General features: G+C 45.3%; 1 protein-coding gene across 10 annotated transcripts in view; it reads left to right on the top strand.

The window, feature by feature from the left end:
* LOC149345965 (nucleoredoxin-like protein 2) overlaps window positions 1-10605 on the top strand; it is a 43919-nt gene extending 33314 nt beyond the window's left edge. For 4 of the 10 annotated variants that reach the window (XM_089586311.1, XM_089586307.1, XM_089586305.1 and 1 more), the window contains 3 exons: window positions 3570-3765; window positions 7820-7923; window positions 10413-10605. In XM_089586311.1, the coding sequence (XP_089442437.1) occupies window positions 3577-3765; window positions 7820-7923; window positions 10413-10557 (438 nt within the window). In that variant the 5' untranslated portion in view covers window positions 3570-3576 and the 3' untranslated portion in view covers window positions 10558-10605. Of the gene's footprint in view, window positions 1-2220; window positions 2330-3569; window positions 3766-7819; window positions 7924-10368 lie in introns of those variants that run through there. The other 6 variants (XM_089586309.1, XM_089586306.1, XM_089586303.1 and 3 more) reach the window with 6 other exon arrangements.
* Window positions 10606-15496: the final 4891 nt, after the last annotated feature.

The raw sequence follows: 15496 nt of genomic DNA, 5'->3' as shown, positions 1-15496 counted from the left end.
CGCATGTTGGAGGGCCGACTGATGGATAGACGCATCTGGGTGACAGCACCACAAGGTTATGTCATCGGCGTACGCAAGCACACGGATAGAAGGGATGGTCTCTAGGGCTCTAACAAGAGGAATAAAAGCCACATTGAATAATGTGGGGGCGAGAACGGAGCCCTGGGGCACTCCTCTATTGGAAGTGAAGTTACCAAAGGGCTTTCCATGGACCCGTACACTGAAGGTTCGATTTGTTAAAAAGGCGTGAAAGCATAGGAGAAACCGGTGAGGGAGACCAAGAGTTTGAAGGGAGGCAAGAATGGCAGAGTGAAGGATGTTATAATATGCCTTTGTTATGTCTGTCGCGATCACGGTTCGAACGAGGTGACTGCGGAGTGTGGTGAAGCACGTCAGTAGCCAAAGTAGCAAGACCATCCTCCGTTCCAATTTTGGGACGGAAACCTATTTGGGAATCTGGGTAACAATCGTGTGATTCTAGCCACCACGACAAGCGTGCGGCGAGAATGCTTTCGTAAAGCTTGCAGATGGTAGACGTGAGAGAAATTGGACGAAGGGCCGAAGAGATACTGGAGGCTGACCTGACTTGGGTATTGGGACCACAATAGAATGCTTTCACTCTCCAGGGATGACACCAGAACGCCACACATGGTTGAAAGTATCCAGTAGGGTTTGCAAAGCAGACCCATCCAAGTTACGGAATAAAGAGTTTGCTATGCCGTCATGGCCGGGAGAAGTGGTAGTTTTGAGGCGTTCAATGGAGGCTAGCAATTCTGCCATGGTTAATTCAGAAGTAACCTCATCGGAAGGCTCTGTAACCGATAAGACTGGAGGAGATGTAGGGGTGCAGTCATGGTGTGGAAGAAACTGACGGGCCGCTTGTTGTGCAAATGTATCTTCGTCCACATTCAGCGCGAGGCGAATGCTTTCAGTGTAATCTGCAACCTGAGAAGGGCGCTCCATGGCGTGAAACACTCTCCAAAGATGTCGATTGCCCTGCGTAGAGGACAGGTGGGCACACCATGCAGCCCAGCGTTTCCTGCCTAGTTGTTTTGCATAACGCCGCGCTCGGGCGGTAGCTCGGTGAAGAGAGGGAAGAGCCAAGGGGGCCTCAGGGTGGCGAGAAGCATAATGATCGGCCTGGCGACAAAGAGCCCACAGATTCAGGAGGTGTATGTCCGGGTTTGGGTCGCCTTCATTTACAGTACTGGTAATAGTATGAGTTGCGAGAACATCAGAGAGAGTACACACTCCTGAAGACGGTTGAATGTAGATAAACGATTGTCAGCGCGTACAGAGTCCCATGATGTTATGCGCACGCTGCGGCGTACTTTCCGTAGACGCGAAGGAGTGAGGGAGATAAAAATAGGGCAGTGATCACTACCCAAAGAATCTGATTCAACATCCCAACGAGGGTTACCGAGCCCTAACCACCAAGTCAAGTCAGGTGAATACGGGCCACCTCTTGGGCGGGTAGAGGTATTCGGGTGGTTTAAAAGTTGAAAGGAATTATCTGAAAAGCTGCCTTGGATGTGCGCACCCCTTGAGAATCTGCTGGGTAACCCCCCGAAGTGTGTGCGCCGTTGAAGTCTCCACCAACTAGAATAGGGATACCCGGGTTGGTACAACGAAGGAAACGTACCCATCCAAGATTGGGAGATGCGGAGCTAGGACGGCCATAAAAAGAAACTAGAATAAGAGGGGTGCGTGCTGGTTTAACAAGAAGGGCGACGACCTCTTGACGTGTGTTGCACCACCGTGAAAGGTCTAGCGGAGTATGGGGAATAGAGCTGAGTGGGAAAAACACTTGCTGTGGACTTGCCCGGCTACAGTTTCCGTGAGACGACGCTTCCTAAGAAAGGTAGGCCTGCGATGGGACGTTGCAGGCGACTATCGCGAGTGGACTCATGATAATCGCTTTATCGCGAACTTTTGCCACTTTTTAAGCGAGGCTTGTTTCCACTCCATCTTATAACTTTCTTTCCTTTTTTCATTATGCCTAATGGCAAACAGCTCGAATAAAAAGAAATAAAAAAAACATTCTAAGAGGTGAACAACAACAACCTTGGCCAATCCCCACACGTCGGTATGTGCCATTTTCATGTGGAGAAGAAGAAGAAGAAGAAGTCTTTCACGTCCTTGCGCTTGTCGGTCGCCGGTCGCAACGTTTTAAAAACGTTGGCCGGTCGGGCTTTTGAAACGAATATTGGCCTGTCGCAGAACTGCCTCACGCCTACCTGTGAACACGGCGTCGTTGTGTGGACACAGGCTCCTCGAGGCCCACACTACGCAGTGCTGGGTATCTAGCCACCACCCAGAGGTTGATAAGGTCAGTCTGTCGGCGTTGCCAACATTGCCTTGCTTTGCGCCCGGATCCTACACGTCGTGAAGGCCACACGGCCATTCAGCGTAGACGCAACGATCGAGTTTGTTTTTGCGAGTGGGCTGCTTGTAGCAGTTCTCTTCAATTTTGCTCGTTCTGAGGCACTGTTAAGAACGTCAAACACAGTGGAAGAGCGGCTGCCCTGTGAACATCATCTCTGCGTCCAGATATGATGGCTGTAGGCGAGTTGGTTGTGTTGTGGTTCTTCGGGTTGGTGGGGAAATATGTGACAGCACTAAAGAGGGCCACGAGAAAACCGTCTGTCCACGGACCACTACAGGGTTTAGCCGAGATAAATACAAGCCTTCTTAACGAATGACGTATCAATTGAAGCGCCTTCAGCACTGGTTGAGCACCCACGTTGTTCTTGTGTTGAAAGCGAGCCTTTTGTGGTTCAAATATCGGTATGGGGCAGCAGCTGTTTGCTGGAGACGAAGCCAAATGAGTGTGCTGTTTCCCGGTGCGTTGTATTTACATGTGACTGATTAATTCCTAGGTAGTCTCCCACTACAGCGCTCCTCAGTGCAAACGTATGATTTGCGTTGCGGGCCGGCCGTGAATGTTGCCGAAGCGCAACGGCATGGTCTCAACGTTGCATGTATGCGGATGGAAAGAGCTCAGAATATGGCGAGTGCTCTCCGGACGCCTATACCATAAACGCGATACGCTACAAGAAGCTCAAGTATACGTGACACATTTCGTGCCCCATATAACATCGTTGTATTCCGGCCACAACTAAACTACAATCGTCATTGTCGTTTGCCTTCTGCGCAGTGCACTAGGCATCGTTTTAATGCGAAAGCATAAGTGATCAGAAAACCGTAATGAGGTCACAATGGTCTCGCATGCCTTCAGCAGTAGACGGTAAGATATTAATCTGTGATTATAGGCAATGAAGCAAGACATAAGACGAGGCAGTAGTAGTTAGGGATACGGATTGTTAAGGACAGTGATAGTGTTGGAATAATTGAGGACGGTACTGAATAATTATAACAGTCATTAATGACAACAGCGATGACAAAGGCCATAAGGTTGAAAGCCTTCAGGGCCTTTAGTTTGAAGGACATGCATGCTGTACGATATATGTATTAAAATTATATATATATGTGAAAGGCCTTTGGTTGAAGGCCCTTAAGTGCCGACCGTATTTTTTCAACCTCCGTCACCTGTTTGCGCCCGAAATCAGGTCGTGGATGGAACTGCTCCGGGACAAAGTGCTGCTGACCAAGGACGGCACCAGCATCGCGGCCGACGTGGCTTTGCGCAACAAGCGGATCGTCTGCATCTACTTCTCGGCCAAGTGGTGCGTACCGTGCCGCACCTTCACTCCCATGCTGGCCGACGCCTACCGGGAAGCCAAGCAACAAGGACTCCCTATCGAGGTAAGCGCCATTGTACGGTCTCGCATCAACCACGATCCCGTAAGGTTCACCGGCCACCATTTAAATGAGGCCAGGCGGTGGAGTTCTAACCTTGCTTAGCAGCCATAGAACATCATCATCTGCCTGATTACTGATCAAGTCGCGCTAAAAGGCACAGAAAGACGAGAACACAGACGGACGAAGCCCCTACTTTAAACTAGTTTACTTCCCAAAACGTGTCCCTTTTATACAGAGCAGGGTGGCATAAACGATCTATGAACGAAATAATCAATTTGCATCTGAAAAGCTGCCTTCACCTTCCTGTCTATAATCTGGCCAGTGACCTCAACCAGTCTAATTCGTTATCTTCGAGAGCTATTGACGGTGTGCTGACCCAGTTTTCTGTTCCGATAATCCTGATCTTGAAGGCTTCAATGATTTCACTTTCAGTTTTTATGCGAAGTATACTACTTTAGCTACCACTTCAGCCCTTCACCGTGGTTATGCGCCTCCAAATCATGTGATACATGACGTCACACCACGTGACACGATGACGTCACGACAGTGGAGAAACGGGGGCCCACCTCGCGCCGTCGCTGTGGTTGTGCGCCTCCAAATCACGTGATACATGACGTCACACCACGTGACACGATGACGTCACGACAGTGGAGAAACGGGGGCCCACCTCGCGCCGTCGCTGTGGTTGTGCGCCTCCAAATTACGCCACACGATGATGCTTCGCATTCTCCAGGCTTAACCAAGTTAAGCCTCAGCCTTTTGTTTTCCCGTGACCTATTATGGTGGTGTCATCCAGGTGAGGCTTGCATCCTCCTTCTGGTCTGGTTTTGGCATGGCCTTGCATGCCTGGGTCATTATGATGAGCGTTCCATTTGCAATGGTGACAGTGGGAAGCCAGATTGCCAGGGTGCGTTATCTGGCCGCATGAGTTGGCGTGTTCCCTCAATGTAGTGTTGATGCACCTTACCGGTTTGTCAAATGTATCTCTTACCGCATTGGAGCGGCACGTCATAGATGACTTCCTTGTCGCACTCAACGAATCTTAATTCGTCTGCGATTTCGCACGGCGGTTTTCGTCTGTCGATGTTGTTCGTTTTTGCTGACTACGCCCACTGCAGGGCAGAGGCCTCTCCCATGTCCGTCCAATTAACTCTCTCTTCTGCCACCTGCGGCCACCGCATTCCCGCAAACTTCTTAATCTCATCCGCCCACCTAATTTGCTGCTGCCCTCTGCTACGCTGTCCTTATCTTGGAATCCACTCCGTTACTCTTAAGGACCAGCAGAACGCCACACTTAAGATCATCAAGGCAAGGCGAGCACTGCCTGAACGGAGCCTCACGGCGCCAAATTCCAAGATCATGTGACAAGCCCTTGCTTTGAAGTATATTGAAATTGATTTCTCTGGGCAACTACCCAGATTCTCTTGGCACATAATACAAATTAAAAGCAGTTATGAGTCCCCTAATCTAAAATGCGTGTATATTCCAGGATATGTCGTGGCAACTGCAGGACGATGCAAACGCTTGAACTGAACATGCGGAAGAAAGGGCATGAGGGTCAAACGAGGAAAGACTGTCCCACAAGCATCGCATTGCTAAACAGGGAGAATCCGACAGCACTGCCGTGGCTGTATTAGCTCTACGAAAACGTTTTTTTTGTTTGTTTTTTTTTGCACGAGGAGCACAAGCTACGGAGCTGAAAGGCGGCCTGTCTTCCTGTATCAGTTGAGTTTCTTCTTTAACCGTAGCCTACTGGAAATACGCCTTATTTATTTAAGGAATATTTCTAATAAGACCGCCACCTTCAACGTTCGAAAGTTGAGCCAAAAGCAGTTTCCTAGAATACAAGGGATTTGCTATGCACGGCTACGTTACAAGAAGCTTCAATAGATGGCGCCAGCTCCAATGGCTACGTGTAGTAAAGCAGCCGTCGGCTAGGCTGTTAAACTATTAACTATTTGGCTGAATATAGCATTCTCTTCTCTTCGAAGAAAATATGTCGCCTAGTATAGACAATTTACTATGCATGCAATCTGCAGTTCTAAGCTGGAATAATTTTAGTGTGCGAATATTATATGGCTCATCGACAACGAAACCCAACGGCGTTGACCAACAGCAGTATTTCGAAGGCCCCCAGTGACGTCATCGTCGTCTCGCATGACGTCAGCGGTAGACATATGATAGAGACGTCTGTAGTAAAGAAAACTACAATTTGTTTGGAAGGTGTGGGGTACTGAACCAAGAACCTTCAGACTGCGAGGGGAGCACACAACCCATTGGCGACAAAAACGCGTCACTTCTTGGCGAATAAAGATGAACCTTGTGATTGCGTGTCCTTCCAACGTATTAAAATGCGCAAATGTATCATTACAAATCAAGGAATCTCTAATGAACCTCGCGACAGAACTCACCATGAGACTATGCTTTCACATTTAAGGAACGGAGGTAGTCTGAAGTACCCTCCGTAATTTTGTATTTAATTTCTTATAAATAAAGGCTTTATTGTAGGTTTTTAACGCACCTCACTTTATCGTATATTTGAGCAGCAGAAAGTGAACAAGGACGTTGAAGAAATATACAGACGTGACAGACAGTTGATGCGGGTGACAAGTAGAAAGGCTAGAGATGAACGTTAATAAGGTGGATTGGTGGGCTAGTTGGTTCATGACCGTATAAATGAGCAGTAGAAAGTGAACAAGGACGTTGAAGAAATATACAGACGTGACAGACAGTTGATGCGGGTGACAAGTAAAAAGGCTAGAGATGAACGTTAATAAGGTGGATTGGTGGGCTAGTTGGTTCATGATCGTATAACTGAGCAGCAGAAAGTGAACAAGGACGTTGAAGAAATATACAGACGTGACATACAGTTGATCCGGGTGACAAGTAGAAAGGCTAGAGATGAACGTTAATAAGGTGGATTGGTGGGCTAGTTGGTTCATGATCGTATAACTGAGCAGCAGAAAGTGAACATCGACGTTGAAGAAATATACAGACGTGACAGACAGTTGATGCGGGTGGCAAGTAGAAAGGCTAGAGATGAACGTTAATAAGGTGGATTGGTGGGCTAGTTGGTTCATGATCGTATAACTGAGCAGCAGAAAGTGAACAACGACGTTGAAGAAATATACAGGCGTGACAGACAGTTGATGCGGGTGACAAGTAGAAAGGCTAGAGATGAACGTTAATAAGGTAGATTGGTGGGCTAGTTGGTTCATGATCGTATAACTGAGCACCAGAAAGTGAACAACGACGTTGAAGAAATATACAGACGTGACAGACAGTTAATGCGGGTGACAAGTAGAAAGGCTAGAGATGAACGTTAATAAGGTGGATTGGTGGGCTAGTTGGTTCATGATCGTATAACTGAGCAGCAGAAAGTGAACAAGGACGTTGAAGAAATATACAGACGTTACAGACAGTTGATGCGGGTGACAAGGCTAGAGATGAACGTTAATAAGGTGGATTGGTGGGCTAGTTGGTTCATGACCGTATAAATGAGCAGTAGAAAGTGAACAAGGACGTTGAAGAAATATACAGACGTGACATACAGTTGATGCGGGTGACAAGTAGAAAGGCTAGAGATGAACGTTATTAAGGTGGATTGGTGGGCTAGTTGGTTCATGATCGTATAACTGAGCAGCAGAAAGTGAACAAGGACGTTGAAGAAACATCGTGTTGTATGTTTCTTCAACGTCCTTGTTCACTTTCTGCTGCTCAGTTATACGGCACTTGAACCAACTAGCTCACCAATCCACCTTATTAACCTCACACTAGTTGCCCGAAGTGCACAAAATCCTTAATCTCGAGCGAAATATTGTCGGTGACAATATGATTCCATAAAATTCACTGGTGCTAGAACGTTCTGATTTGGATGTGCGCTTTTGGTTGTGCGCACCTTGGGTCGGATAATGCCGTGGTTGTATTTTTTTAATTCCTTGGTAATTTTGCTGCTGTTAAACGGTTATCGCAAACCGGAAAAAAGACGCGCCGAATCCGTGTCCACCGGCGTGGTTGCGGCGCGGAAACAGCCAATGAGAACCCCCTTTCAACGCAGATCGTGTTCGTGTCGCAGGACCGAACTGTGGCCGAAATGCAGGACGACTTCAGTAGCCACCACGGAGGATGGCTTACGGTTCCCTACGGCGATACTCTGCAGTCGTGAGTAATGAGCTGTACACTTTTTTTTTCACCCGACATTTGGGACCTGTATAACATGCACGAATTCGTCATTCTACTCAAATGACGGAGTTGTTGATAAAGGAACTCAATGCGATATTAGAGCACTGAGAGTGAGCTGAGTAGTGCGTAGGCTCCCCTTAACGTAAGAGTAGCGCAAAACCAGGACGACGGACACAAGGGGAGAGAACACACACCAACAACACAGGCGCTGTTGTGTAGCGCCTGTGTTGTTGGTGTGTGTTCTCTCCCCTTGTGTCCGTCGTCCTGGTTTTGCGCTACTCTTACGTTATGGATCAATACCGACTTGCCCAAATTTCCACCCAGGTCCCCTTCCTCTTCTCTCTTTCACGTGGTGCTGGAGGGCTGCCTGTGATTAGTATGAAATGCATAGTACCTGGTTTATATTCAGACAGGTGATTGAAATGATCAAATCAGTCCAGTATCTCAGAGTCTACACACGATAAGTCGCACGAATGTTTAGGCGCATTAGTTAACCAGCCTACTAGTTTGCTGTCTTAGCTGTAGTATAATGCTCTAAACCGCTAATAATGCTACGCCGAAAAAAAAGTATTCTAACTCAAAAAGCCTATCAATTTAAGAATTGGCGGACATCTTATGTGAAATGCCAGGAATAAGTGTTGGTTATATTCTGCGCATTTGTGCGAATACTGGCTCTTGCCGAGTACATTTTACGAAAGCCGGCCTGGTTTCATTGACTGCAGTCTAAGGTTGCTCAGATATAATTGATTACCTCAGTAAATACCTGACAGGCAACGGACAGTAACCTGATCGGTCGGTAATTTGTGAAGTGCTGCACGTTCGCTAAGTTAAGGACAACGAAGCGAGCTATGGAGAGAAAAATGATGGGCGTAAGGTTAAGAGATCGGAAGCGGGCGGAGTGGGTGAGGGAACAAACGCGGGTTAATGACATCCTAGTCGAAACCAAGATGAAGAAATGGCCTTGGGCAGGGTATGCAATGCGAAGGCAAGATAAGCGCTAGTCCTTAAGGGTAACGAAGTGGATTCCAAGAGAAGGCAAGCGTAGCAGAGGTGACAGAGAGTTAGGTGGACGGATGAAATTCAGATGTGTGTAGGGATATGGTGACCGCAACTGGCAAATGACCGGGTTAATTGGAGAGACATGGGAGACGCATTTGCCCTGCAGTGAACGTAGTCAGGAAAATGATGATGTGACGATGACGTTCGCTTTCATTTTATTTAATTTCATTTATTTCATGTACTGAAAGGACATGAGGGGGCGAGAGAAAAAAGCTGCCTTATGGGCAGCTTCACAAGCTCGCACCCCGTATTATATATGGACACCCCCTTTCATATGGATTAAAATACTATTGTTCTTCTAAAATTGTAGTACGCTTGAAGTCATAAGACATTGAGCATAGAGGGCGGCTAGTGTTTCTTGTACACTCTCCCCTCCGTACTTCAACAGATCTGCTTTTACCTCAACGGAAGCATCACTAATGCAGCAGATTGCAGAAAAGAGCAGATTGCTGCATTAGTGATGCTTCCGTTTGTTTGTACGCTTCGGAATTCAACCTTTTTGCGGCAATATGATAAGATGTTTCTGATATTTCTTGGCACGTGGTTGTTATGGTTTTCTTTCTGTAGTGCGCAGATGCGCTAGCCTTCTAAGCTCGAAATCTTTCCGCAGTAAACCAGTTGTGAGTGCAGCGTTCGTCCGTATTTTTTGCGTGTTCGTTCTGTGTGTGTGTGCTTCTTCGCTGCAATATGAATCAAGAACGACACTTTATGTTTCTTAGACATTAGATACCTATAGCATACCGTGTACCGCGTTACCTTTTACCGTTACCGGAGTACCGGGAGCACTGCTGAGCACGCGCTGATTGGTCCCGATGCTGCAGGCGCACGCGCATCTGCCAGGTGCCTGGCGCCACCTGGCGCCGTCAAGAGTATTTGTGCCTGCGCATTAGCTGCGAGCGAGCTCCCGGTAGTCCTGTACCGGTAACGATAACGCGGTGCACGGTATGCTAAAGGGGTCTATAAGAACAATCTTAAGACAGTCCTTGAAGGCAGCGAATGGAAAGGTGTAGTGTGGTGCGGTGCAATATGGTGTGGCAAAATATATAGTATGATATAACATGCCTTTCCGTGGTAGGTGGTGGTAGAGTATGTGGGTCTTAGTCGAGGGTTTGACGGCATACCGTCTGGTCAGGAATCATGGTGATGAGGATTGATGGTCACTGGCCAAAGTCAATAAAGATGGAAAGACGTTTCGGGAGCGCTACGGCTCCCTTGTTCACTAACATCCAAAGTCTAACACTTAACATCCAAAGTCTGCGCAATAGCTAAGCGAGGTGCTGTGGTTGGGGCTCAGAAATAATACCAATAACCAGAGGTTCTGTAATGTCGCATCGCACACCACATGAGTTTTTTTTTGCGTTTCAGCCATATTAAAAAGCGGCATTGCATAGGAAGTTGCTTCATCGCAGGACGCTCAAGTCTCGCTACAAGGTCGCAGGCATACCGACGCTGGTTGTGCTCAAGGCGGACGGCGCTCTCGTCTGCGCCAACGGCAGGGCGGACGTCCAGACGAAAGGATGCCAGGCTTTTAAGGACTGGCTCACTTGCATATGAACCACGAAGGAGAACGGAACGACATGGTGTCGTCAAATAAATGCAATAATTATCATGCTCAGTTCGGCCTGACACATAAACGCGTCCAGTGTATGTGCACGCCAAGAGCGCGTAAAATATAGAATCTTTGCGCTATGCTCCGTAAATGGTGAAACTTAGCTTTGTGCCGTGTTATGCGGGTGATGTATTTTGATACGTTTTGCAGTTTGAGGTTTCGTCTGATAGTACTATACAGTAAGATACCCCACGCAATTGTGCTATATAGCTTCACGAGGCTAAGCCGTGACGTCGATAACACACGCCGCTGCTTAATCACCACCACTGACGTTACAACTTCTCATTACCACACCGAGTACACTATGGCGGATGTGTCACAGCCCCAATGCAATCTACGCCGAAGTAGTGCATGCTCTCCCCTCAGCATCCACAGGGATTCGTGAGTTTTAAACGCTGCGAAATACGTTCTTTCGACAACTTCCGAAGCACATATCACCTCATACATAGAAGTCTCCGCAGGTAGAAGTCTCCGCAGTCTCCGCAATAGGTAATGCGCGCGCCGACTCTATACCAAGACTCAGCTGCAAGCGACCCTAGTGCCATCATTCGGGTGTGCCGTGAATCCATATTGCGCAGAACGCCACGCTGCAGGACCGCTGTGAACCTGTGTCAGAGACCATCCATGCATGTGTCCGCTGCTGTTGGCCTCTCAAAAACAGCTCCCGCGGTAGTTTGAAATGTTGCGCCGCACTGAAACCTTTCTCCGAAAAGTGGAGTGGTGCAAGAGGTAGCTGGATGCTTACTTGATTTGATTCCCTGTATTATGCGATATGTACCGATTACGTGATTAACGTATGAAACTCAAGTACTGTACCAAATGCAGCATTCATAGCACTAGTCAAATTAAGGACAGGGATGAAATTTCGCGTGTAGTTGTTTTCACGCACGTTCTATGGTGACAAAAGATAGGTGTTGGCTTAGGTGGTGCTGCCAGGCCCTATGAACAGGCAAATCTTATTTTCGATGTGGCTTTCGCGGAAGCTATCACTTATAGCGGACGCTAGATGGAATCCATCCGCCCTGATTCACCGACTGAGCTAGTTATACTACACATATTTTTGTTTCTCAAATTCTTGTGTAGAAAGGTGACCAGTTTAGCACATTTTTCTGTATCTAAATGCGTTTTGAATTAGAAGGTCCCCTGGTAGAACGGCGCGGAGAACTCCGTAATCTGTGTTTACTATCTGCCTAAAGTGTATTCACAAAAAAAAAATTGCCCCATTAGAATCAGCTTTGTCGAACACTTATGTTTACAAATCGTGCGAGGGTCGAAGTGTCAAACACAAGGTGGAGTGCATGTTCGGCTTATGGGGAAAAAAGAACACGCGTATTTGCTTAGGTGGGTGTGCGTGGTACACGAATAATTAGCATGCCTTTCGGAGGCCGGAAACGTGGTCGTTGAAAGCTGACAGAAAGAAAATGTAATGTACAATGTCTCCCAGGTAGCACCGAAATATCGCGATAATGTTACATTTTTGTTATGCTCAAATGTTATTTCAATGTACTTAATGTCCTTTTTTTTGTAACGTGTTTGTAATGTTGCATATAAATGTTAGAATAACCTTACCGAAAATTCATGAAACATGTGAACAACAAAAATGGAACTTTCTCGAAAATGGTGAAGCAGCCCCGCCCAAGCATGCAGGCCTGCCAGTGGTGACGGCACACAACAACGCTTTCAAAGAACCAACAACATGAACGATGCGTTCTCCACTATACTACAGCACAACATACAACTGGTATTCACTCACATCCGAACGGATATCATGCCATCGAGCTTATATACTTACTACTGCGGGGTGTCCCATCAGTGATAGTGGCGAATGGGTAATAAGTAAAGATTTGTGACAAAATAATGGGGCTGTTCATGCAATCTGTGGCGAGTACAATCTAAGAGATGTGGTTGCAAGGTACTGTTACTTGAAAAACATCTTTATTCTCCGAACAGTGAGAAAAGGTCTGGAAATCAGTGCTCGAAATATATTTGCAATGTTGTTTTATAGTTGCGACTCTAACATTATAATAAAATTTAGAAGATTATATTAAAACAATATTTGTTTAGAACGTGAAAATAACGTCTCCTATTTAACTTATAACGTTATATGTTAATTTTTAATGTTCATGTAAAGTTACATTGCAACATGTAACATTACTGCTACTTACATAATAATAATAATAATAATAATAATAATAATAATAATAATAATAATAATAATAATAATAATATCTTTTATTCACTTCAATTCGCAAGTACATGCTCCAGCCCGCGTAAGCGTTATCGCTTGTGTGCGTGGCTGGGCAGCCGGAGTGTGAAGTACATGATCAGCAGTGAATAAAACACACACAAAAAAAGAGCTCGAACAAGACAGTTTCAGAAATTGCTTCCGCAATGCAATACAACATAAAAACACAAAAGAGCTGAAACCAGACAGACTTAGATACTGCTCCCGCGATGCAAGGCGAATATATGAACAAAAAACATCGAGTACAAGAAAGCATCCACCGTTTTCATGCACGAAATGACAACGCTGAGAACATGAAAAAAAATAGATTAAAAATTTGTCACTCAGTATTACTATTCAACCACGATCGAAGAAACTTATTAAGTTGTTTTAATCCATTAATGCTCGGGGCTGTTTGTATCTTATTGAAGTAATAAGGAACATAATGAGTGCGGTTTTTTTTCCATAATTGGTGTAAATCCGTGGTATGACGTATTATTCCGACTGACGGAGAGGCCGTGCTTTAATGTTGTCGATTTTAAAGGCGCTGTGGAAGAAATTTGTGCGCAATATTTCAAAAATAAATTGCTTGTGTACAGGTAGCATCTCAGAATGTTCCATACTAGCTTTTACCTCTTTATCATGACAGCTAGTTCCGTAGGCGAGATTAGATGCAATTGGGTACAGTATGCGGCTTAGTATGTTTTAACATTTTTATAACACTGTTATAATGTTCGGTGCTACCTGGAATCCTTGCTGCACAAACAGAAAAGGTCTATGATAGCTGGGGTGTAAACAGTATTTTTTTAGGCATCTGTCCATTCAACCCTGCTCTAACCCCTTCCTGAGCCGCACTTTCGACTCCACGATAGATACTATGCCTTTCTTGTTCCGAAACTATTCGGTATACCCTTGCTTCAGCAGAGATAGGTCGCTCGTTCTTGAAATTGCAGAGTTGTCACTGCAGTCAATGGAACTCGATACAGTGGCGTAGTGCATCAATTGCAGCGCATTTTCAAGGTTGACCTCTACGATTTGCACATTTGGAGCAGGCAGTTAAATTCTAAAAAAGTAGCACGGGCAGTTGTTCAAAATTAAGTAGGAAACCAACATTCATTGAGGCAAAGTAAGCAATCTGCATTTTTTTTTGTAATTTTCCACGAAGTATTCTTGTTTTCGTTCACAGCAAATGGAATGCTTACCCTTTAAAGTCAACATTTTGCTTTGCTGAGTGTGTTGCATTGCAGATATCACTTTTAAGTTCGGAGGTTACACTTCTAGGAATTTACAGGCCTCCTTCCCAAAATGTGAAAGAATTTCTTTCTGAGCTCGACAATTTTTTGGGCTCCCTATTGACAAATCATGCTATATGCCTCATTGGAGACTTCAATATTAACACCTTGTCACCAGCACGTTAATTTGTTTGCGAGTACCTCAACACTTTGGCAAAACATGGCATTGAACCAACGATAAAAGACTACACAAGAGAAGAGTACCTGGAAAAACATCTCGTAGCTTCTTGTATTGATCACATCGATATAAGAGCTCCGTTTGCCCAGAATTTCTCTTCTGTGATTACATACAAACTTTCAGATCATTGCTTTGTAGGTTCTCATATCCTTTTTCCTTCTTCAAATAAATCATGCCTTAATAAGGAGCAAATTTCATATACAGACACTGCCACATTCGATAAACTTATAGCCGACTTTAACTGGGCCTCTTTCCTCGAGGAAGTGAATTCTTTTAACGTATACGATAGATTTGTGCAGGTTGTCAGTTCCATAACAGCCTCATCACAAAAGGTCAAAGTGATCAAAAAACGTAACCCAAACCTTTCTTGGTTAACAAGGGACATTCTAAAGGCCATTGCTGAAAAAGACGCCCTTTGGACACGTTGCAAGCGTTCTCCCAACAACACACGCCTCAAAGATAATTTCAGGTTATTTAGAAACAAAGTCACTGCCATGATTCGAGCCTCGAAACGTAACTACTTCAATTCGGCTTTCCGTAACAACCAACACTCTTCTTCGCGTAAAACTTGGTCAACTATCAATTGCCTTTTTGGACGAAACCCTAAACAATCCATTAGCGATGCATTTGACAAATCCTTCAAAGACCTTCCCTCTGCTGCCTCTGAGCTTAATGCATTTTTCTCTCAGGTTTCCAGGAAGTTTCCATTATCTCACTATGAGGTTCCTCGGTCTTTATATTGCACAGCTTCTTTAGCTTTTCTCCCCTCTATTACACCCCAGGACCTTCACAGCATAATATTTAGCTTTAATTCGAATAAAGCCGCAGGTATTGACAATATCAGGATGAGTGACCTCCAACGGAACTTCACGAAACTGCAGTCGGTAGTACTTTTTATGTTGAATGGTTTTATCACTGAATGCTTCATTCCACACAATTTAAAAGTTGCCATAGTTAAACCGTTACATAAAAGTGGATCTTTAAAAGCTATTGAAAATTACAGGCCTATTTCAATTCTACCTGCGATTGCATAGATTCTTGAAAAGCACCTATTCCGAGTTATGTACAGTTTTGTTTTCACGAATAATATCTTATCAGAGGCACAGTTTGGTTTTATTGAAGGTAAAGGAACTGTTCTGTTATTAGAAACCTTTACTGATATCATTTACTCATGCTTTGATAATAACAAA

Source organism: Amblyomma mixtum, chromosome 4 (assembly GCF_055824585.1).
Source record: "Amblyomma mixtum isolate Tamu chromosome 4, ASM5582458v1, whole genome shotgun sequence".
NCBI lineage: Eukaryota > Metazoa > Arthropoda > Arachnida > Ixodida > Ixodidae > Amblyomma > Amblyomma mixtum.
This window is presented reverse-complemented; position numbering and strand designations above follow the sequence as displayed.